General features: G+C 39.1%; 1 protein-coding gene across 16 annotated transcripts in view; it reads right to left on the bottom strand.

The window, feature by feature from the left end:
• The window catches only part of ANKHD1 (ankyrin repeat and KH domain containing 1), a 119,789-nt gene that overhangs the window by 35,541 nt on the left and 60,879 nt on the right, over positions 1–23,369 (bottom strand). For 9 of the 16 annotated variants that reach the window (XM_080554866.1, XM_080554878.1, XM_080554876.1 and 6 more), the window contains exons 11-16: positions 22,956–23,015; positions 15,721–15,808; positions 14,305–14,432; positions 13,988–14,131; positions 13,217–13,319; positions 2,798–3,541 (exon numbers count right to left, since the gene is read on the bottom strand). In XM_080554866.1, the coding sequence (XP_080410992.1) occupies positions 2,798–3,541; positions 13,217–13,319; positions 13,988–14,131; positions 14,305–14,432; positions 15,721–15,808; positions 22,956–23,015 (1,267 nt within the window). Of the gene's footprint in view, positions 1–2,797; positions 3,542–13,216; positions 13,320–13,987; positions 14,132–14,304; positions 14,433–15,720; positions 15,809–22,923; positions 23,016–23,369 lie in introns of those variants that run through there. The other 7 variants (XM_080554871.1, XM_080554879.1, XM_080554870.1 and 4 more) reach the window with 4 other exon arrangements.

Raw genomic sequence — 23,369 nt, forward strand, 5'->3', positions numbered from 1 at the left:
AAAGTTTGCCTTTTTTATATTACCACTGGTAAGAGCAACAATGTCATTTCAGTGCAGAGGGCCAAAAGCTGACTTGAACATTCTGTTCTTCTACAGTAGACTTGATACAAACTGGATACTCAACAGGAATAAAAATGTTCACACCTCTTCTAAATCAAGTGTCACTCACCACCATTAACGTAGTTCCACCAGTGGCACTGTAATCAAGGGAGGTATTTCATACGCACACTAAATCCTCAGTCTGAGGGAGAACAGGAGTCTTCCCACGGAGACAGACTTCCCAGACACCAGACACCCATCCCCTTAACAATTTTAACCAGCATCTATAGTACGCACACAAAGTCAGCTTTTATAATGTTTTCTGCTGCTCAAAATTGCTTTACAAAATTAATGACTAATAGACAAATTTGTGGAAAAAGATCAGGTTTGTTTTAAATATAGATCAAAGAATTACGCGTAAGATTAGGTAGATTTACAATTTGTTTTTAAATATACATACATTTGGGTTTAGTAGGACTATGATTTACACATTGTTTTACACAGTCTTTTTTAAAAACTGAGCAAAACTATCTAAATCTCTCCTGACTTTTTGTTTTGTTTTTGAAACAAATTTATGAATTTAAGAAAGTAAAGCAACATCAACATTTTTTACAGGAGCATCTGGAATTAGGATAGCTAAAGTTTCCTTGATTTGCATCTGTAAGCACACTGTATCTAATCGTTTTTAGAAGTGTGTGCTATCTGCACATAGTTTTTGAAATGAGATTTACTTCGCAAAACCAGTAAACAGATCAGAAAATGAACAACAGGAACTAGCAAATCTACTGTTAAAGGTCCTTGAGTCAAAATATTTCTATTCAAAATTGTCTTTTTTTTTTTTTTTTAAGATAAAGTTTATTTTCCTGCTCAAGATTTCCCCCCCTCTCCCCCCACCCCCCAAGCATATAGTTAAGTATATTTCATTTTCTTATGCTATCTGGAAATGAAAAGGCAAGGTACATTTTGTCACAGGGTACAATGCCAGTATCATTGACAAGTCACAAGTATTTTGGTAATACATCTGAAACAGAATTAGTAGAGCTGACTCAGCTGACTATAGCAATTTTTTGGTCTGTGTGCACTGAGTATTTTGAATATAATGCACAGCTGCTGACCTTTAAGAGGTATATACTACATGGTTTTGTGCCAGATGTTAAACTCAGCACAGTAACTATTGCAAAGATAAAGTTCTTGGTGGTTGTTTTGCGTTATACATTCAAAATTTCCTCCTTGCACACTGCAGTTTCAAATCTTGAGTAACGCTTTGAGAACAATCCAATTGCATTTTTGCTTTCAAGTTAGCTGAGTATATTGAAGAACAGCTGATACTCAAAAAAACACGGGAAGATTTCTTTGAATTAAAACTACATAGCTGAAGGCAGCTGATACAAAACAGCACAGCTATTCGATCTACTGTGGTTTCCAGTGAAGGCTGCGAAGTTGTAGTTAGCCTTGACATGCATGAGCTCAATTATGGCAATTACCATTCTGAAAGTTCACAGAAACTGCTAGCAAGTCTTACCACACATTTCTAAAACCTTGAAATGAACTTCAGAGGAGAAGGCAGTGACTATGAAGAGGAAAAAAAAAAAAAGACAGGAAAATAAGGGCTTAAGGGCAGACAAGGTGCAAAGAGAAGTTGAAAAACACTGAATTAAAAAAAAAATACTGACCAATCAACATTGGTTACGCCCTGCATACATTTTAAACTAAAAAATGGTAGATTTAGATTAGATAATTAGGAAGAAATGCTTCACTCAGAGTGGTGAGGCACTGGCACAGGCTGCCCTGAGAAGCTGTGGATGCCCCATCCCTGTAAGCATTTAAGGCCAGGTTGGATGGGGCTCTGAGCAACTTGGTCTGGTGGGAGATGTCCCTGATCACGACAGGGTGGGGGTGGAATGAGATGATCCTTAAGGCCCCTTCCAATCCGAACTTTTCTGTGATTCTATACCTCCAGCAGTAAACACAAATCCTAGTAAAACATATGAAATGAAGTCAACAAAAATGATACCGATTTTTTCCACAATGGGACTCACACAACGCAACGTGTGGGACCCTCTATTCTGCTACATATAGTTATTAGCAAGTGGAAGGGTGCTTTGCTTTTTTTCTTTTCATCGAGATAATGGGACTTTTTTTGCCACGTTATATCTAATAAGCAGATATTCCTGTGTAATGATCACAGTTTAGAATGTACTCTGAAAACACAAGCCATTACAGAACTAAATGGTTGTGCATGGATTCCAGATTGCGTTCAAACTGTAGCAACATTTCCAGCAGAATGGAGAGGGATACATTTGTCAATACAAGTGACAATAATTTGTATTTTTCTAGAGATGACCAGTACACTAAATATATCCACTGTGGTATAAGCCTATACGGAAAATTCTACTGAAGACAAAAAAAAGCTGTCACATTCTCAGGTTTCCTAGTGGACACTACAAGTAACTCATGATTAGGCTTTTTAAAGTAGCTTTAAAGTAGCACAGAAAAAAAAAAGGCCGAAAGGTCTAAAAAAAAAAAAACAGGTCACCAGTGCAGGATGGTTTGTGGTTTGGAAAAAGATTTTTTTTTTTTTTTTAAAGTCTCACATTAGAATTGGAAGTCACTGTTAAAATTAATAGATTAATCAGGAACTTTATGCATGAGCAAGTACTCCCAAACTGGAAAAGCCCAAGATATTTTTGGAGGGAAGGAGAGAAAGGGAAACTGAGCACACAAATTAATGCAAAAAGAGGTATATTTCTTAACCCACCTGCTATTAGGTCATCAAGAGTGTCGGTAAGCGTCTGTGCTGGAGTGGCAACCATTAATCCGTCTGGTTCTTGAACTAACAGTCCCTGCCCAGCAATTTGCTGCTGCTGTCCTATATTCTGCTGATTACCTATTGCTTTCTGAAGTTCAAGAGACTCTGTCCCATTATAGCCTAAATTACCAGAAAAATTACATTGCAGTGCTGGCAAAGGCTGGATAGGGACAAAATCTATTTGTTCAGCAGGTGGTGGTGACTGTTGTTGCTCATCATCTTTTGACAAAATTGTGTCAACCTGAGGTAACCCTGAAAAGTTATCCTCTGGCAGACCCTTATCAGCTTCCACTTCTGGGAAGACCCCTGTAAGTGGGCACTGCTGCTGCAGGGGAAGTGGTGTGTCTGTCTGACCTTTGGTCTCCAAATATTCTTTGGTAAACTGCTGTTGTGTTTTCATCTGCAACTGCCTTTCCACCTTCTGTAGCTCCTTCAATATTTTCTTCTTCTTCTGTACTTGTTCTTCTCTGTTCTTTTTAAGTTCTTCAATCTTATCCTTATTTAAAGGTTCACCTTGAATTAATTCCAATGATTTAAGTTGTGCTTTTTCAATAGCACTAATTCTCTGTCCAAGTTCATTCAGCTTGCCTTCAGTCTCTTCTACTATGCATTCCAAAGGCTGGTATGGGTGAAAAGGTGGCAGTAGGTCCTTATCTGCTACCTGCAGGGAACTTGACTTCTGCTTGGATGCACCTAAGCACATGAAAAATGTTTGAAAAAATGCCATGCTGAAGATACCCCATACCTCCCCTCTCACCCACCAAAAAAATAAAAATAAAAATAAATAAATAAAAATCTTTACAACTAACACTGCACATCTGTCAAATCATAAAAAGGTAAACCCTACACTCCACGTTAAGACAGAAAGGACAAAGCAAATGCTGGAATTTTAAATATTGATCCTAATACACCCTTGAACACCACTATTTTAATCTTAAGGAATAAGGAATCTTTATGATTTCTGATACCCATGACAATGCATCTTGGAAGGGAAATCAGCAAGAGCGAGGCAATTTAAATAATTCACTAAGCTCTCAAAATTGTTTGGGCGTGCAGAGCAAATTAAACTATTTTCTAGAAGCTAATTCCAACAGCAAGGTTGCAAGCAAAAGCACTCTATATTTGAGAGAACAAAAGTACTCTCTATATAGTACTCTATATTTGAGAGAAAACTCTACAGTAAGATCAGTATTTTGTCAATCACTATATATGGTTTATCCAAATGCTATAGCATTCTACCTTTGCATTACAAAAGAATCCTGCCAGTGCAAGCTCAATGTATACAAACATATTTTCAAGCTTTGGCACCCCTTTAACAGTTCTGAGAGAAAAATAACATCTTGCTTGCCTCCCTCTCTCTGGTAACGAATTAGCGATTCTGCTCACTATTAAGACTTGAAAATCTTCAATCCACCAGGAGACACTACGCCTGAGCACGGCTTCTGGGAAAGCTCACAACGCACTGCCTTCAAGCAGCACAGCTGCTGTCCTGAAAGCCATGTGCGAAAGCTTCACTCAGTTCTTGCTAATATGAATCTATTAAGTGCTTAAATTTTAATTATTACTTCAGTTTAAGAAATTCTAATGACAATTGTAAAAGGTTTTAGCTTGATCAAGTAACTTTCTGCAGTAACACTCATTTACCATATCTAAGCAGCAATATGTGTAGCTTTAAAGAAAGAAACAGAACTTGAACAAAGCACTCCTACACCTCAGCATTAAAAGGGGAATTAAAATTATGCACAGTTTCAGCCGTGGATTAATAAAGCTACCTGAATGTAACGCAATTAAGTGAAAGTTTGGATGCTAGAACTAAATTCTATATAAGCCACTAGCTCTGGAAGGTTTAAGTTCCCTAAAACACTAATTTATTTCTCTCTGAGTCTTCCTTCACCAAAATATTAATTTACAAGTGAGTTCTTTTTACACTGCAGTCAAAACAGGAGACATACACACTGCGCTTCCAGATTACTATTTTTTTAAGGTACTAATTCAAGAAGCAAACAAGCGTGAGAATTTCCTCTTAATAAGAGAAACAAAAGTAAGAGTTGAACCAACTCTATGCTGAATACTTTCACCGAAAAGATTCTCTGGACTGAAAACAAAGCCTAACTAAATTTAAAGGAAGCAACAAAAACGTTAATAGCCCCAGGAAATATACTACCATACCCACAAACTGTACGTCTGTTCAGTACCAAAACTGTAGGTACATCAAGACAGACACCCTTAACCAAGCTTCTTCTCTAGCTTAGCTACTTTATATCACTGCCATATCCTGAAAGATCAGTACTTCCAGCTGAACTCCTACTCAAAACATTTCGGCTATTTTGTCTCTAAGTTCCAAGACAATTTCTGTGAAAAGAATAGCGAACTTGATTAAAAGTTTAGTAGTAACTTCCTTTGTATTGGCTGGTATACTACTGGATCCTTAGCTCAAGGCTGTTATAAGCTGTTGGCTACTTGACTTTGTAGCATATTTAAGGTCTACAGTTACCCTTTCATTTTAAAAATTGTGAATTAATTCATACAGTTAAAATATAATTTAAGTTTTGGAGACCACGATTGAAAATGTATTTATTCACCAAAAATCTGTAAAATGTTTTTCTACATCTTTGTTAGAAATCAGTAAAACACAAGTCCGTTGGTGCTTTGAAACTAAGCTGCTCTTCTGCAAATTCTGCTAATTAGCAGAAACATTTTAGTAAACATAATTTAAGATGCAGCTAAGACAGGAACACTTCATGCTGCTCTGTTTATTTTTGTTCCTAAGAGTACTATACCATCTTCATCGTATCACAAAGCATTCTCATGACTTTTCACAGTTCTGGACAGCCTCCATCACTCCACAGGAAAGAAAAATTGCAGTTCAGAAAGCCCCCAAATAATAAATTATCAACAATGTCCCCCCTCAACTAATTACCACCTGGGGAGAAAACAAGCCTGGTTGTCATAGGAAAAGTCTTCTAAGAACACAGGAGAAACTACAGAGACAAAGTAGGCTTGTATAAAGAAAAATCTGATGTTTCTAGTCTGTACTGATTAAAGACGACAAGGCTGGTCTCACAATGGGAATCAGATTGTCCAAACAGTGCCTCAGATTTGGAATTAGCACTGAAAATTCAGAAAGTTTCTGAAAACAGAACTTAGAAAAATCAGTACAGCCCACAGCATGCTACAGCACAAAGTGTATGCAAATATGGACACGGTACAAATGAAGAGCTAGGCTCTGAAGTTCCAAAAAAAGATGCAGAGATGTACTTCAATCACCTTCTAATTGATTAGAAGGGGTGCTTTATAGGCACTAAATCACTCCTCCTATGCCAGAAAATAGGTGCCAGCTATAATCTTGGGGATAATGGAAAAGGATGAGGAACAGGAAGAAAGATTTGCTAAACCTTCACATCCTAACAACCAGTTCAAAACAGAGCTGGAAAAGACACTATTGGTACCCTAAAAATTGTAAGCACTATAGTATATTATATAGTATATTAGTACTTGAAAGTAGGTATTTCCTGCCTTTATTCAGATCTTCTCTGTATTACAATATCCTGGAAACGGTGCCCATTTTAGTAAATAATTGTGAACAAGACGCTATTTTATAATTTCACTTTTGAAAGTAGGACTTAGAATTTCAGGCATAGGCCAGACCATAATTACTTCAACTTGTATTTTCATTTACCTTTTCAGTGGATTGTAAATCTAGACAACCAACCTACTACGAAATTAAACCTAGCAATACCAAGGAGTCCATCTAGTCCCTAAAGCAGCTGTTTTGGCCACTTACTTTGTATCCAAAAGACTAAAGACTGAGGTCCAGTGAAAGCCTAGATGTAGCTAGACAAACATCACATGCTACCAGGTAATCAAGGTTACAGGAAAGAGAATTGTTCACTTGACAGAAAATCCAGGGTGGTTATGGGCATGCCAGGAAAGCAGTGGAGGAAAGAAAATGATCCTTTCCTAATTTATTCTGTCAATAGCAGTACTAATATATTTAGAGCACACATTTATTTGCAGAACCTATTTTGCTTCCCGTACTTCCACGGGTTCTGCATCCTAACTTCATCAATACAGCCTTTACCATCATTCCTGCAGAGTCACCATTTTACTTTTTGCCTCACACACTTCTCTTCTCCCATGAACGTTTTCAGCCATTTTTCACCAAACATACGCTACCCAAGTACAAGTTGCATACAAGTTCAGCATCCCATCATTTTCTCTGAATTCTTATTCACCTACATTTACAGGAAATATGAAGTATAAGTTCTCTGCTTTGATCTACTGTACTTATCCCAGTACACTGTAGATAACCTCTTGAGTACCTAAATTGATTTGCAATAATCCATCCATTCAGATCAGCATGCTCCAAATATCATACCCGAACTCTTGAGCATCCAATAATATGCAGTGGAGAACACCAATACCAGTTCTTTTTTAAAACTCACTTCTGGCATAAAGTAACATTTAAAGGTCCTAGATGCTCTGAGCAAGACTGAAGAAAGGTAACTGATATTTATAGTTCTCAGCTCTCCTAAGCAATTAAAATCTTCTAATTTAAATTTGCTTTCACACATTTACTCTCCACAGGGTTGCTGCTTGTGAACAAGTATGATACCAGATTTCATCCCTAGTGCTTAAGATTCTCTAGGAAACTGCTTTTCTAGTCCTGCCATCTAATCTACAGGGTATCTTGTTTTCCCAATAAAGTAGTAGATTTTATGTCCTTTCACAACTAACAGAGTAGCACAGGTGAAGTGCTACCTATCCCAGATGAACCTACCTAAAACAAGCTACCTTACTGACCTCCAATGACTTTGTTACTGGATGTACCATGTAGATCTGCTAACATTCAGTAGTAGCACAGACAGGGACTTCTGCTGTCTTCTGCAAGTTAGAGGACAGACAGTCAACACAAGGAAGTGTCCAGGAAGCCTGACTTGGGTATGCAACTTCCTTATATAAACAAAGGCTAATGGGGATCTTGCTCTGAAAGCGCCACTAATAAATTGGCAAAGACAGACATTCTGATGAAGTGCTTCAGAGCAAGCAACCAAAGTTTAATCACTATTTTATTAGGTTTGTTTTTTATAATCCATTATGCTCTTCAGGAAGGTTCTGTCAATGCAACTGCTATTCTTGCATTTCAGATTAGAGGTTTTCATCTCGGTCACCACTAGCAGCAGTTTTACTTTGCTTTACTTTACTTTTTACTAGATTAAATTCTGGGACTTGTTGACAGCTCCTTAATTGCCAGAGTTGTTAAATGAAAACGAGTGGATCCAAATCCAAACAGCTAAATTCCAAAAGATTTTTCTGCCATACAGAAATGATTGCATGAAAAAAACAACTGTGAAACATTTGTACACTTAAAGACATCCTCTCCACTGGAATCAATACCCAGTATATACACCTGTATTAATCAGCATGTCATCCATCCTGACAGCTAATATTGCCTAGAATTTACAAAAACAAAACCAACCAACCAACCACACAGCCAGACTCAGTTTGTTCCTCCCTTCACAAAAGGCAGGCACTGGGAAGCATAAATCCATAGAAAAGGATTTCAGTGATGAGTGCTTTGTTACAGCTTTTTTCGCCTACTGTTATTCTGGCACATCAGAGTGAAATCAGGTGATTTTTTTTTTTAAATTGAAGGTTAAAGCTAGATTTGCAGTCTCCGATTAAAATTTACCAGTTTCAACAGGAATAGGATGAGCTCCATGTTGAATTTTCGAGAACATTATGTATTTAACTATAATTAATATCAGTAAGAACTTCAACTGTAAAGACACGGGGAAACAGTCAATCCACATACACAAAATATTAATCGGGCTAACTGGACAATTAAAAAATAATCTACTTTTCCCCAAAAAATTCATCTGCTACACTGTTTCACTGCATACTTAACTCTTCTTTAAGAGCAGGATGATTCATGGAGGACTGAAAGTTCAGATGAGTTTGTACTCCACTACATTCCTCTTGCAAGCCACGTAGTATTTCTGCCAATCTTTATCGCTCCTGCAACTGTTTCTACAGAAAACTTGCAGGAATTAGGTGCAATGATTACATGGCTGAAACCAAACTGACATTCTAATCAACCTTAACTCAATTTCTGACATTCAAAAGCTTTGGTCGCTTTCTAACTATAGTCATCTTCCCAAGGTTTTTTTTTCCAGGGGCTTGATGGAATCTAACTGGAAAACTGCTAAGATGTGACTAAATTAGTAGGTGGCAGGCAGGCAACAGAAGCTTTCAAAGATTGGAATTTCACAAAACATCGTGAAAATAATTTCGATACACTTGTGATCATGTGGATCTACGCCTGTCTCGTTTAAATCATCTGCCTGCAACTAAAGAGTCACATAGAAGAATGAGTATGTAAGTCTACTGAGAAAGCATTAGTTAAGTTAGCAAAAAGGCATAGACTGCTTCCTTGAGATTAAAAAGAATACTATCTAGAATTATCCACCTTTGTGGGCATTTTAGGCTTTGGGATCTTTCAATTAAGTCACACAATGCATCAAGTTCTTTATCAGTACACAACTCAGTATTTAAGCAAAGTAGTAGATATTTGACTAAAAAAACATATATTTAGTTTGTAGCTAAGTAGAAGCTTTTGTTTGTTTTTCTTTCTCCAAGGCATTAGATTGTTAGTAAGACTTAGCATGATGATACAGAGAAAACAGCACATTAAAGGTCTCACTTAAAAAGCTTAAAAATCCCCCAAACCTATTTAACTTCAAGGGGATTCTAATCTCCTTCCCCTGGGATCAAAGGCAGATGTGAACAGCAGTTGTGAATAACAAGTCTGTAAGTTCTGTTGAATTCTTAATACATAACCAAGCTCTCCAAATAAGAAAACACTGCAAGTTACTGTCAACTTAAAAACAATAGTGAAGACGTGGAATGACAGCATGTTGAAATTTTAAGCACTTAGTTAAGGCCAATTAGTTAATTTATAACCAAGATTTCAAATCAGTTATGAAATGAAATAAATATTGAAAAAAATAGGATAACTGATATCTCCATCTTCAAAAAACAAACTTAAACCTGCATGTTTAAAAAAGCCTTACATCAGTTCAAATACTTTGAATAAGAAAACACTACTACTGCTTACCATGAACTCCCTAAGCATCCCTTTATTTCACTAGTGTGATTACTTTCAATAACGTTCTAAAAGCTTGCTGTGAAAGACTAAGCCAGCGCAGAATCATAGACACGCTGGGAGCTGTGGATCCCACAATTTAACATTATATTGAGTTTACAAGATATACAATACTATCATTGTCAACAATATTACACAGGCTAGTTTCTTCAAGTAACCTGACAGCATTCTTTTCAACCATTTCACATACTGGAAATGGTCCACATTTAGGTGAAAAAGAGAATTGTTTTTAAAAGTGCACCTAAAGTTACAAAAGCAGCCTGATGGTGTTCACAACTTACATTAAGTGGAATTGACAGTTCACATAGCCCATGTGAAGTCAAAACATTAAGTTTCTTAGCATCACTGCTTATTTCCAAGGGAGTGAGCCTGAAGAGCAACCTTTCTTAACTGGCAAAGAATTAAGCCAGCTAGGCTCAGACAGTGGGAGGAGAAATGGTTTCTAAAAGGGTTCTTTCTTAAGTCATGCACTTGGAGTCACTGCACCTTGCAAGAAGTCTATCTTTCCAGTGCCAGAGCTTTACAGCAAGAGGGAGAAAATGTATTCACCCTGGCTGGAGAGCTGGCTGGTGCTGGAAGCGACTTCCGTGCCAGCTGGGCTGAGAGCACAGAGCTGCCCCAGCATACTCTAGGGAACCAGATGCAGGGACACTTGAAGCTGCACATCTGCCACTGTGCTTCACTACCCACTCAGTGAGGACAACTAGCAGCAGCAGATACCTGCTCATCCTTCAGCTGCAGAAATACTGCAGCTCATTTTTCCAGCTGGAAGACCATCCTTGTTCAGCTGCATCAGAATTACTGCTGAGCAATTCTGACTGCATTCAGTTGAGGGAAGCAACAAATACAAAACAAGGTCACAATCTTCTGCCTTTTCACACAAAAGCACAAAACTACACTGTGATTTCACTTTTACATGGACAAGCTAGACACATGTTAGAAGTATACTAATAACAATCTTACATGAGTTAAATTATAAGTCAAGTTCTTTTCAGTCCCATAAACTAATTCTGCTGCTTCTTTCGTTTTTCTTCATCTCTTTATGAGGTTACAACATTTTCACAGTGCCTATGTCTCTGTATATCCACTGTCAGCTCTGAAATGTTTTTTTTCTGTTGCCAAAATCAGAATTAAATAATCTGCCAAAACATTTATTCCATGGTAATGTTCCTACAAGCCTCCTCACTATAGTAAGAATAATTTCATTCACAATTAAACCATAAATTCTTCAAAGGTTTCACAGCATATTTGACTTATAACAACACACAAGTGCATTCTAGTTTTACACTTTAGGCAATGAGTTGTTACTACTGCATTTGTTGCAAAAGTAATACAGACCCCTAAAACAGACTGAGATGAGGTAGAAACGGCTAGGTGTTCCTCTCCTTCCTCCAAGTAGTCAAGAATTTATGCAAAAGACTTAGGAGCTTATTTGTAACTCTGCAGGCAAGAAATTTATTCCAAAAAAAATCATTACATAAGAACTTGAGACTGTTCTGTCTGTCTCATCCCCATCCGTGTCTCCCCCTCCCCCCCAATAATATGTCTTTCTTCATTTGCACCCTCTGTCACTCCTCATTTGCCAAGTCTAACAATGAAGTCTGCCATATTAAAGCCACGTGCATGTCAGAAGTTAGAGACAGTGTTCTCTGCTGAATTTTGGTTCTTATCACAGTTAGAACAACAGTGGTATCTTTATAACGACCACACAGTTTTTATGACAAAAATGTTTTCTCCCCCTAAACATTTTAGATATACCAGAACTTTACACACAAAGCTTTCAGTAACGTTTCATTAACCCAATGACACTTCAGATCACTACTTTTCAGATGTAACACACCACAGATTAGTTTTGCTGACACACATGAAGCATATCGTGAAATACCAAGAACCCTCAGTACCAGTTTCAGCAACACAGTATTGCTAAAAACATGCCTAAAACGTGAACTGACATTTCCTATAAGTTTTCTTTTTAAATGGGATCTATTTCTTAAACTATATCAACTTTCTGCATCTCACTATTTGATTAAATAATATCTGACTTTAAACTTATAACTTTAGTCTTCTGATAGACGATCAACTGCTCTCATTAATTCCCATGCATCACAAACTGCATTTCCAGAACACTAGCTTACCCATTGGTATCAAAAGTTACTTAAGGGAAAGCATGTTACGCTAGCAGATAATTTTCACTGCGTTATCTAGACCAGAAGTTGCATATTCTTTTCATTTTTTGGCACTTTTGGTACTAATTCTTATGAAATATGAAGTAGCAGATGTTGCACATCCTGCAAAAAATATATAGTAACTGTATTTTAGAAGTTACATGGCATGCATAGAGAGAATCAAGGTCACACACTTAAAAACCATTAGGTATACAATATTTTTCTTAATTCATTTGTGCCCCTGGCATTTTTAGTTTGTTTTAGCATTGAACACTTCAAGAATAAACAAATTAAATGAAGCTATCTGACAGAGCTTTGTATACCGTGCTATCTAATCTCTCCCTCCTCCAAACCAAAACTCATTAAGTAAATTGCTAGAAGTTGTAACTTTCCACTTGACAATCTGCTTCTCTTCCTGAGCTTACTTAACAGAAGTGAAGAATTTGTAACTCCATCCACAGCCAAAAATCAAATGCTAAATTTGCCATTTAATGACTGCAAATAATTTTAACCAGTCAGCTTAACCATGTTCAAAGCAAAAACCCTGATGTTAGTTACTTACAAGGGTACTATTATTAATAGAAGAAAAATTGTCCTCCTGTAAGTAGATCTACGTTGGCATTTTATGATGCCAAAATGCTCGCACTGCTACTTTAAAAAAAGAAATAAGTTGATATTAACAAATTTGTGGAAATAGCAACTATTCTAGACAACCAATGTACAAAATTCAAAAGTTAACACCATAGATAGTGTTTATTACTGTTTTTATCAGTCTGGACTATGGCAGTTACTGAAACCACTTTCTTCCAAAAACTTAGGTTAAGCATGCCCAGTAACCAGTGTTACTATACTGTAGTAAATAAGAAAATTAGCAAAAACTATTCACTACATAAAATACTTCTATATTTAAGTCCTACCTTCATTACAGGTGTTCAGAAATTGATGGAGTGGACTATACTACGTATAAGCACTCAGAAAAGGTTCCCTAGCCTAACAGTTTCCAAACTGCATGTATTCTCCAAAGAGCTACATACTAACCTTTCACCACTCCCACCAGAGGTGGCGAGTTCTCTTGAGGGGTTCTGTCAGGTTCCTGGGGAGGTACAACCATAGCAAGTGTATGCACTGGTACACGAGGAACCTTAAAATAAAGTCACAGATACATAGTCAGATAAAAAAAAAAACTCTCAAACTGACCCAGTCGTAAGGCATTGATGTGAAGGTATGTTTCTACAGACCTCCATTCTACTCTTCCCAAACTGTCTATGCCCTGCTATCTGTTGGCATGACCACTCTCATTCATCTTATTGTGGATTTTATGTCAGTTAGCTGTATTAGTCATTACAAAAATCCTGGACAGTGTAAGCTGGAAAGCTGTTTACATCTTTAGGCTTTTAAATCAATGAACTGTGCTGGAAAGATACGTCTCCAACAACTTGGAGAATAGTAAATTTATACAGCATAATTTCTTTTATATAACAATCAGAATCAGCAGGGACATTTGAGAGGCACTGTCATTAATGGTTTAGAGCTGTAGAAACAAAATACTAAGCAACCAAGAAAATGATACACTTTTAAGACACTAGGTCTGGGACTATCCCATTTCCTGAGAGAAGAAAATGGGAAAAAGTTCATGTACTACAGACAATACCAATCAACTTTCTTACTCTGCTATTTTCAAATGTATACTTCTTTTCCCCTCCTTTTCACTCTGTTTGCATCTGAAGTTGCTTGAGAAGTTAGGTACAAAAGAAGCATTTCCTTGCAACATTTATTGTGTTATTTTTTTAAAAATTTCTTATACCTTACCTGAGACTGATCCTGAGATGGAGGTGTGAGCTGAGACAAGTCTGCTGCAGGAACTGACAAAACATTGTTTGGGTAATCCAGCAAGTAAGAAACAACATTTGTATGTCCTCCTTTGGCAGCTTCAATGAGCATTGTTGAGCCATCCTGAATTGAGATTTTGGAAATAAAAAGCCAGAAGATGAATTCTGCTCCCTGGTATAGAACATCAGATACGATGTTTAATTTAAAATTGCACATTCACTACTTCATTAAATCAATTATGTAGTTCTTTTGATACATGAAATAACCATGATAAATAAATCGTTTCAAGTGAATACCTTGAGTCGATGAGTAGGATCTGCACCATGAGCCAGAAGGAGCTCAACAACTGCCAAGTGGCCTCCTGCACATGCCAGAGACACCACTGTGTGGTCATTATTAGCTGTAGCCCTATTAACGTTGGCACCTGTAAAGAGAACGTCTCAGAATCAAACACAAGGACTTTTTTAAAGTATCAACAAATACTGGAGTATTTTCTGGAATAAGAAGATTTGTCTTTTAATTATCCAAATTCATACATATTTTAGGGACAAGAGCAAGAGATTTTAGATAAACTGATGGCTTGTATACAGAATTGTCATCATCTCACAAAGCAGAAATGTAGGGTTTTTTTTGTTTGTTTTCCCCCCAAGGGGAGTGTGGGTATGCTTTCTTCCCCTTTTTTGTGAAAATGAAAATTTTTGCCATAATTCAAAGCTATTTCTTACTCTATATTATGGAGTAGAAAAAATAGCTACCAAATATTTTGAGATTTGCTGCATCATAATCATAGAATCATAGAATATCCCAAGTTGGAAGGGACCCACAAGGATCATTGAGTCCAACTCCTGGCACCACACAGGTCTACCCAAAATTATAGACCATGTGACTAAGCGCACAGTCCAAACGCTTCTTAAACTCCAACAGGCTTGGTGCAGTGACTACTTCCCTGGGGAGCCTGTTCCAATGTCCGACCACCCCCTCAGTGAAGAACCTCTTCCTGATGTCTAGCCTGAACCTCCCCTGCCTCAGCTTGACACCATTCCCGCAGGTCCTATCACTGGTGATTAAGGAGAATAGATCGGCGCCTGCCCCTCCACTCCCCCTCCTGAGGAAGCTGTAGACTGTGATGAGGTCTCCCCTCAGCCTCCTCTTCTCCAGGCTGAACAGGCCAAGTGACCACAGCCGCTCCTCATACAGCTTCCCCTCTAGTCCCTTCACCACCTTCGTTGCCCTCCTCTGGACACTCTCCAACAGTTTCACGTCCTTTTTGTACTGTGGTGCCCAGAACTGCACACAGTACTCACGGTGAGTACTATGATTTGTGATTGTCCCACACACCAGAGCAGTGCGGGACAATCACTTCCCTTGACCGACTAGCAATGCTGTGCTTGATGCACCCCAGGATACGGTTGGCCCTCCTGGCTGCCAGGGCACACTGCTGGCTCATATTTAGCTTGCTGTCAACCACAACCCCCAGATCCCTCTCTGCGGGGCTGCTCTCCAGCGTCTCATCACCCAGTCTGTACGTATAGCCAGGGTTGCCCCGTCCCAGGTGCAGGACCCGGTGCATAAACCAAAAAAATTCAAGAAACCCTTAACAGCTTGACAAGCGCTCACATACACATAAGATTATTTTAGAAGACTGATCACAAATGCAGAATGTAACTGGTACTTTAAGTTTAAAAAACTAATTATTTAAACTAATATTTTACCTTTGCTAATAAGGAATTGCACAGTACATAAATGACCAGCCCGTGCAGCCTTCATTAGTGGAGTTCTTCCCCCCTCAGATTCATGCTCCTGTTGTAAAAGAGAAATAACAGATGTTGCATAAATGGGCAAAAACTTTAATATTGTTTCAGCTCTTGAACCACCCAGTGATGGGACTGGAATTATCAGTCTCTGAAGAAGATCTACATGTCTTCTTTACTGACTGGAATTAATTTTCATCATTTTGTCATCAAGATCACATCCATACTGTTAGTCATACAAGGAAGTCTCCCAATTTCTATACCCGTTTTTATTTTAGCATTCAAATGCATAACACACTTGAGAATAGTAACGTCTCATTTCTTCCTTGCGGGCCAATACATACATATTTCATGCGTATCAACCAACACTGGGAAGTATACACATAGCTGATATGCAGCAGTTCTGAGAACTGTCACATGCTGCACATGAGACTTTTAGAACTGAAGTAACTTCAAAAGTGCAGAAAACATTTTTAAGACATATTGAAGAGGATCAAGGAGACAATCGCCTTTTTTTCCCTCTTTTTTTTTCTTTTTGGATGGGTAAATATCCTTCACTGCAGGTCACAAGTCTCTGAATAAAAGTACTGGAAAATAAACCACGAAGACAACAAAAGGATGAATTCAGCATCACAGACGAACAGATGACAAAATAACAAAAGAGAAAGGAACAACAAGAATGATTTTCTGATTTAAAAAGTTTCTGACAACTGGAAAGATGTGGCTGAATAGAATTATATTAGAGAAGTTAGACGTAGAAAGTCTGCCTGTTCTGTAGACATGATTATTGCTACAAAGAATGCTGACTAACACACATCAACTATCCCACAGCAACAAGGGGAGAGAATGTCCTCCTCCTGAGTGTTTTTATTTGCACTCTTTATATTCAGTCTAATCATTAATACAACAAGAACAATAGGATTTGTATTTTTATTTTTTTTAAATTAAGAGTCTAGGAGGCCAAGCTCCAAGTACACTATTTAATCATGGAATTGCAAGTATATCCGACTGTGAAAGCTAACATTTAGTACTGACAGGGAACGATACGATTACAAAAGTAAAAGCACAAGAACACATTTGATCAAACTAATTAACTCCTTCCCTTAGTTTCAGTATTCCTGAAAACTATGCATATATCTTGACACATTGCTTGCTTTGGTTGCAAGCCTGCATCTTAAGTTAGCTTTCTGTTCACACACTTCATAGAATCATAAAGAAAAGCCCAAGCTGGAAGGGACCTTTTTTCATCACCGGATCCAACCTTCCATGGGAAAAGGGAGCCTGGATGCAATTATCCAGCAGCCTGTCCAACCACATCTTGAACACCTCCAGCGATGGGGATTCTACCACATCCCTGGGGAGGTTGTGCCCATGACTGATTGTTCTCACTGTAGAACGTTTCTCTTACATCAAGACAAAACTTCTCCCAGCACAACTTGTACCCACTGCCCCTGGTCTTCTACATGTGTCTCCTTGTGAAGAGAGGGCCTCCTTTCTCTTTGCAGCCACCCTTGAAGTAGTGGAGTCCTGCAGTGAGGTCCCTCAGAGCCTACTTTTCTCCAGGGTGAAGAGAAACAACTCCTTCAGTCTTTCTTCATTTGGCAGGTTCTCCAGCCCTTTGGTCATCTTGGTGGCCCTCCCTTGGACCCTTTCCAGTCTGTTCATGTCTCTTTGGAGTTGTGGGGACCAGAACTGGACACAGTACTCCAGGTGCAGCCTGGCAAGTGCTGAGTAGAGTGAGATGATCGCATCTCTATGGCTGCTAGTAACGGCCTTGAAGATGCAGCCCAGGATCCAATTTGCCTTCCTTGCTTCAGCACTGTATTGCTGACTCACGTCCAGCTTGTTGACCACCAGGAACCCCCCAGTCCCTTTCAGCAGGGCTGCATCCTAGCCACAAAGATCCTAGCCCGTACAGGGCTCTTTGGTTATGTTGTCACAGTTAAAGGACCTTGCACTTGCCATGTTAAACTTCATACAGTTCTTCCTTGCCCACTTTTCCAATGCAGGTCTCTCTCTAAGATGGTTTTCCTTTCTGAGATGTCCACCCCACCACACAGTTTAGTATCATCCGCAAAGCTGGTGAGGATGTTTTCAATCCCATTGTTAAGATTTATGATGATATTAGAAGTGTGGGGCCCAGTATTAATCCCTGAGGGATCCAACTTACGACATGCTGCCAATCTGAGTAAAAATCTTTGAACACCATCCTGTTAGCCAATTTCTTACCCACCTCACAGACCAGTCTGTCTACAGAAGATTTTTTGTTTTTGTTGTAGAAAGATCAGGTTAGTCAGGCATGATTTGCCTTTTGTAAAGTCATGTGGGCTTCTCCCAGTCACCTGATTCATTTGCTTTGTAATAGTTTCTAGTTGGACTTGTTCCATTACTTTCCCAGGGATTGAATTAAGATTAATGGGCTTGTAGTTTCCTGGGTTCTCTTTTGGGCCATTCTTGTAGATGGGTATAACATTTGCCCTCTTCCAGTCATCAGGGGCATGCCCTGATCTCACTAACTTTCCAAATATTATAGACAGTGGCCTTGCAACAACATCGGACATTTCTGTAAACACCCTGGGGTGGATTCTGCCTGGGTCCATACATTTACGTGGGTTGAGCCCCTGAGGCTGCAGACCAGCCCTTCCCCCACTACATGCATTGTAGCTCCTCGATCCTGTGATCTGGGGCCCTAATTTGCTGTTAAAGACAGAGACAAAGAAGCTATTAAGAACCTCTGCCTTATCAATGTTATTCGCAGATCTTTGTCTTTCCTGTGCTTCTGCTTACATATCTGAAGAACTCTTTTGTGTCGTTCTCGACATCTTTGGCCAACTTCAGTTCTAGCTGAGCCTTAGCCTTCCTGACTTCATCTCTGCATACCCTACAAAGGTTCTTGTAATCATCAACTGCTATTTGGCTGAATTGCCTTTCCACTTGAGGAAGAAATATCTAGACTGGATCTTATATTGGAGATTGATCCCACACAGATAGTACGAACCAATCCTTTGACATCATGAAGGCAACACTACCCTTCTATGCACTTCATTCTTGCCACCTGCATAAGAAATGTTTGCTATTACATATATATATATATGTATATATATATATATATATACACACACACACACACACACACACATATATATAAATAACATGCAGGCAGACAGGAAGCCTTACAGGCTTGCTACTTAAATCACTTTTTATTTTTTAATCATTAGATTATACTACCAGGGCAAATCACTGCTTAACTATCAGTAAATATATGCATGCTTTTAGATTGTCTGCATGTCAAATATGACATGCAAGGATTAGTAGCATACTCACGAGAGCTCAGGTATTTGGCATAGCTTTTTAATCCTCAGCTACTGCCTATGCGTTATAAAAAGCCAGATACTGCTGTTTGTTTTATGCACAATAAAACCCCAGAACTACAGGCAAACCATTCACAAAACAGCTATGAATGCAGAGAACTATTAAATAACACTTCACTGACTGAACAGGTCCAGAACATTACTGCCTAAACAATTTAACAGACATTTCAAAATCCACATTGATGTAACAGCAAACATAGCAAAAAGCAAAATTTATTTTAGCTCATTTTGATTAAATTCAAGATAGTGAAAGACCATTCTTTATTGCATTCAAATGTAATATTTCAGAGAACTAGCGATTAGGTACCACTATTTGCAACAAATTCTCCATTCCTAGTACACTTCACTGCTGAAGTCTTAAACACGGATGTCAGAAGGCTTCATGATTTAAAAGCAATGCAGTTATTCTACCCAGTTTGACCAACTGTCACTTCACTGAGTAGGCAGAACTTGATCCTCAGCTTTTATATACTTCAGATACTCGCAGTATCATTCACATCACCAGTCCAGCCAAGCTAAACCATTTGCGTGCCTACCCACTGTATACCTTCAAAAGTTACAGCATTTTAATAGTACTTTTCTTATCAGAAGATAGAAATGCTTATTTTAATCTTAAATTAATTCTGTGATTTCAGCATTCTATTTAGCCTTCATAAAGGCTAACAGATTAGTATCAACTCAAGCTTTAATGATAAACATCTAGAACAAGACAAAATAAGAAGGCACACTACACTTGTCTACTTGCTTCCTTTATTTCACCTGAAGTGACCATAAATTTAAAAGATTTCTTTGAAGCTGTAGTAGATACTTGATCAATATCGGGACAGAGAACACTGAAGTGATCCAACAGCAACCCCCATCTGCTTTGCAATGCATGTACTTTTGCTAATACAAGGAAGATGTGTAAGTACTCATTTTGTAAGGACAAAAAATAGCAAAGAACTCATCTCTGAAGACAATTTCCCCTGCTATCCACACTGGAGGAATTACCACAATATTCTAGTTTCTCTCTTCACTGCCCAAATCCTGAGGAATACTGTAATTAGCATATTGGAAAAAGGTATAAAGAATACCTAATGCCAGCACTGGCCAGAAAAGCCATTCTCTGCGTGATGCACTCTCCTGCTAATTCCTGTCTGAATAGGAATAATGCCCTAGTGCAATTTTCTGTAGGTTTGTGTACCAGATAAGGAAGGGAGGGGAAAATGAGAGAACTCCCCAACTCAAGTACAACTCTACATTATTTAAGTCCCAGTGAAAAAGGTGCAAAACCAAGATGAGAGTCCAGTTAGTAGTAAGTATGCTCTTTCAAGCAGTGATTTGTCTAGGAGGAGAAGAGCAAAAGCTATGCCATCGCAAGTATTTTACAACAATCATTGATAATATTTCTTACTCTTGATTTCATGTCCTCAGTCTTAGATACTTTGAAGATTACCTACGTAATAAAAATAAATAACAATATCATAACTACTCTTAAACTTTTTTTTTTTATTAACTATTCTCTTTGGTTTGCAAGTATTATTCACTGAGATATTTTTCACAAGTTTGTTTCCAACGTTGTGTGCTATTTAAGAGTTCTAGAACAAAATCTGAATTTTCCAAGTGAAGGTGTAGTGGTTTTACCCAGCCGGACAGCTGAGCTCCACCACAACCATTCTCTCACTCCCCCTCCTCAAAGGGAAAGGGGTAGAAAATATAAGGAAAAGGGCTCAAGGGTTGAGATAAGGACAGGAAGATCACTCAACAATTGTCAGGACGGGCAAAGCAGACTCAGAGTAGGGAGATAAATTTATTGCCTATTACTAACAAACTATAGAAGTGAGAAACAAAGAAATCAAGCTAAAAATCACCTTCCCCTCATCCACCCTCTTCCACGTCCTCTTCCCAAGTGGCACATGGGAAGGGAGAGTGGGGGTTGCGGTCAGTCTACAGCACTTCACCTACACGGCTCCTTCAGTCATCTCTTCCCCTGCTCCACGTGGGGTCCCTCCCATGGGATGCTGTCTTTCCCGAACTGAGCCTGCGTGGGCTACCCACAGGCAGCAGCTCTTCAAGAACTGCTCCAGATATGGGTCCCTATTACAGGGTCCATCTGTCAGAAGCAAACTGCTCCAACATGGGTCCCCCATGGGCGGCAGCTCCCACCAGTCCTGTGTGGACTCCTCTCCACAGGCTGCAGCTCTGGCGGGGATTCTTCACAGGCCGCAGCCTCCCCCAGGCCACATCCACCTCCTCCACTGTGGGCTCCTCCACAGGCTGCAGCGTGGAAATCTGCTCTGCCATGGTACTCCATGGGTTATAGGGGGACAGCCTGCTCCACCAGGGGCCTCTCCACAGGCTGCAGTGGAACATCAGCTCCAGTACCTGGAGCACCTCTCCCCCTTCTTCTTTACTGACCTTAGTTTCTGCAGGGCTAATTCTTACTCCTCTCACTCTCTCCCAACTGCTGTTATACAGCAGTTATTTTTTCCTTTTCTTAAATATGCTCTCACTGAGGTGCAAACAAAACTTCAGCACAAGAAAGATGTGGACCTGTTAGAGCGAGTCCAGAGGAGGGCTACAAAGATGATCAGAGGGCTGGAGCACCTCTCCTATGAAGAAAGGCTGAGAGAGCTGGGGATGGCTCAGACCAGAAAAGAGAAGGCTTTGGGGAGACCTCATTGAGACCTTTCAATACTTTAAGAGGTCTTATAAAAAAGACGGAGAAAGACACTTTACTCGGGTAGATAATGACAGGACAAGGGGAAATGGTCTTAAACCAAAAGAGAATAGGTTTAGACTAGACATTAGGAGGAAATTCTTCACTGTAAGGGTAGTGAGGCACTGGAACAGTTTGTCAAGAGAAGTTGTGGATGCCCCATCCCTGGCGGTGTTCAAGGCCAAGCTGGATAGGGCCTTGGCCAACCTGATCTAGTGGGTGGCATCCCTGCCTATGGCAGGGGGGTTGGAGTTACATGATCTTTAAGGTACCTTCCAACCCTAGCCATTCTATGACTATCACTAACATTGCTTATTGGCTCGGCTCTGAGCAGCGGCAGGCCCCTTTGGAGCCGACTGAAGCTGGCCCTTAACTAACATGGGGCAGCTTCTGGATTCCTCTCACAGAGGCCACTTCTGCAGCACCCCGCTACCAAAACCTTGCCACGTAAACCCACTATGAAAGGTCCAACTGCTCTCCTCAACTCTTTATCAAGCCTCTGCAGTCCACAACAGCGTACAGTTCCTCAGCGAATACTGTCAACTCTTGATATTTAACAACTCGGGTCTAAATTTGTTATTCTAAACAAAATGATTTACACAAGATTTCTTATGACAGCCAACAAGTAATACTGTTCTTAATGCTATACCACTTGCTAGTTTTCAAGATTGAACTGCTATCAAAAGATACAGTATGCTAGCAGTCACCAACCTAATTGTCCCAGACAACCTTCCCAAGATACATGGCCAACCAGAATTTCAGAGGCACCTAAGAACACAACTAGGCCTCTAGTTTAGAGTAAATACCTGAAAAGGGAAAACCTTACGGGAAACCATAAATACACCAAAAAGTTTAACGTAACTATTAGTGTTAATAGGCTCAATGAGATAACCTGCAGCATGTGTGAAGGTTGAGATGCTTTTTTCTTCTTTAAAAATAGGGTTTCAGAAAACCCAAAAGAAGGGAAAATACAGGACAAAGAAGGCATTTCTAGTCTACACAACAAGTCTCTTCTGAAGGATTTTTGAAGAAATGTAAGTGCTTTAAAGCCATGCTCATCCTCAGCATGTATCCTGAGGCTGCGTATCCTGAGGCTGCAGCTTACAAGCATCAAAGGCCAACCTCACCTGATGCTTGCCCGTCTCTATGCCCTCCAAAATAGTCTTCTTTAAGTCCTCCTGCTTGTCCTGCGGAAGGAAAAAGAAGAACTCACGTCTCTTGTTCTACACATAAATGTCATCCTTGGTCATGAAGACCTGGAAAGTGAATTTAAATGGATCAGATCCACCAACTGAATGTTCTGCTTTACTGGAATTGCACCAACAAAACACAATGGTAAAACCAAGCAACGCAGCTCTCACCAGTTAAGATTCCTACTACAGCCCATTCAGGTTCATGAAGATAGCATAAAGGTTATACACAGCATCTGATTAAATACAAGATGACCTTTTATTCCCTACTGGCAAAACAAAGTATTTCATTGTACTTTACACCATCCAGAGATTGCAAAAACACAGCATCAAAAAGGTGTTAACTATAAA

This window comes from Anser brachyrhynchus (assembly GCF_964034855.1).
Source record: "Anser brachyrhynchus genome assembly, chromosome: 14".
Classification (NCBI taxonomy): domain Eukaryota; kingdom Metazoa; phylum Chordata; class Aves; order Anseriformes; family Anatidae; genus Anser; species Anser brachyrhynchus.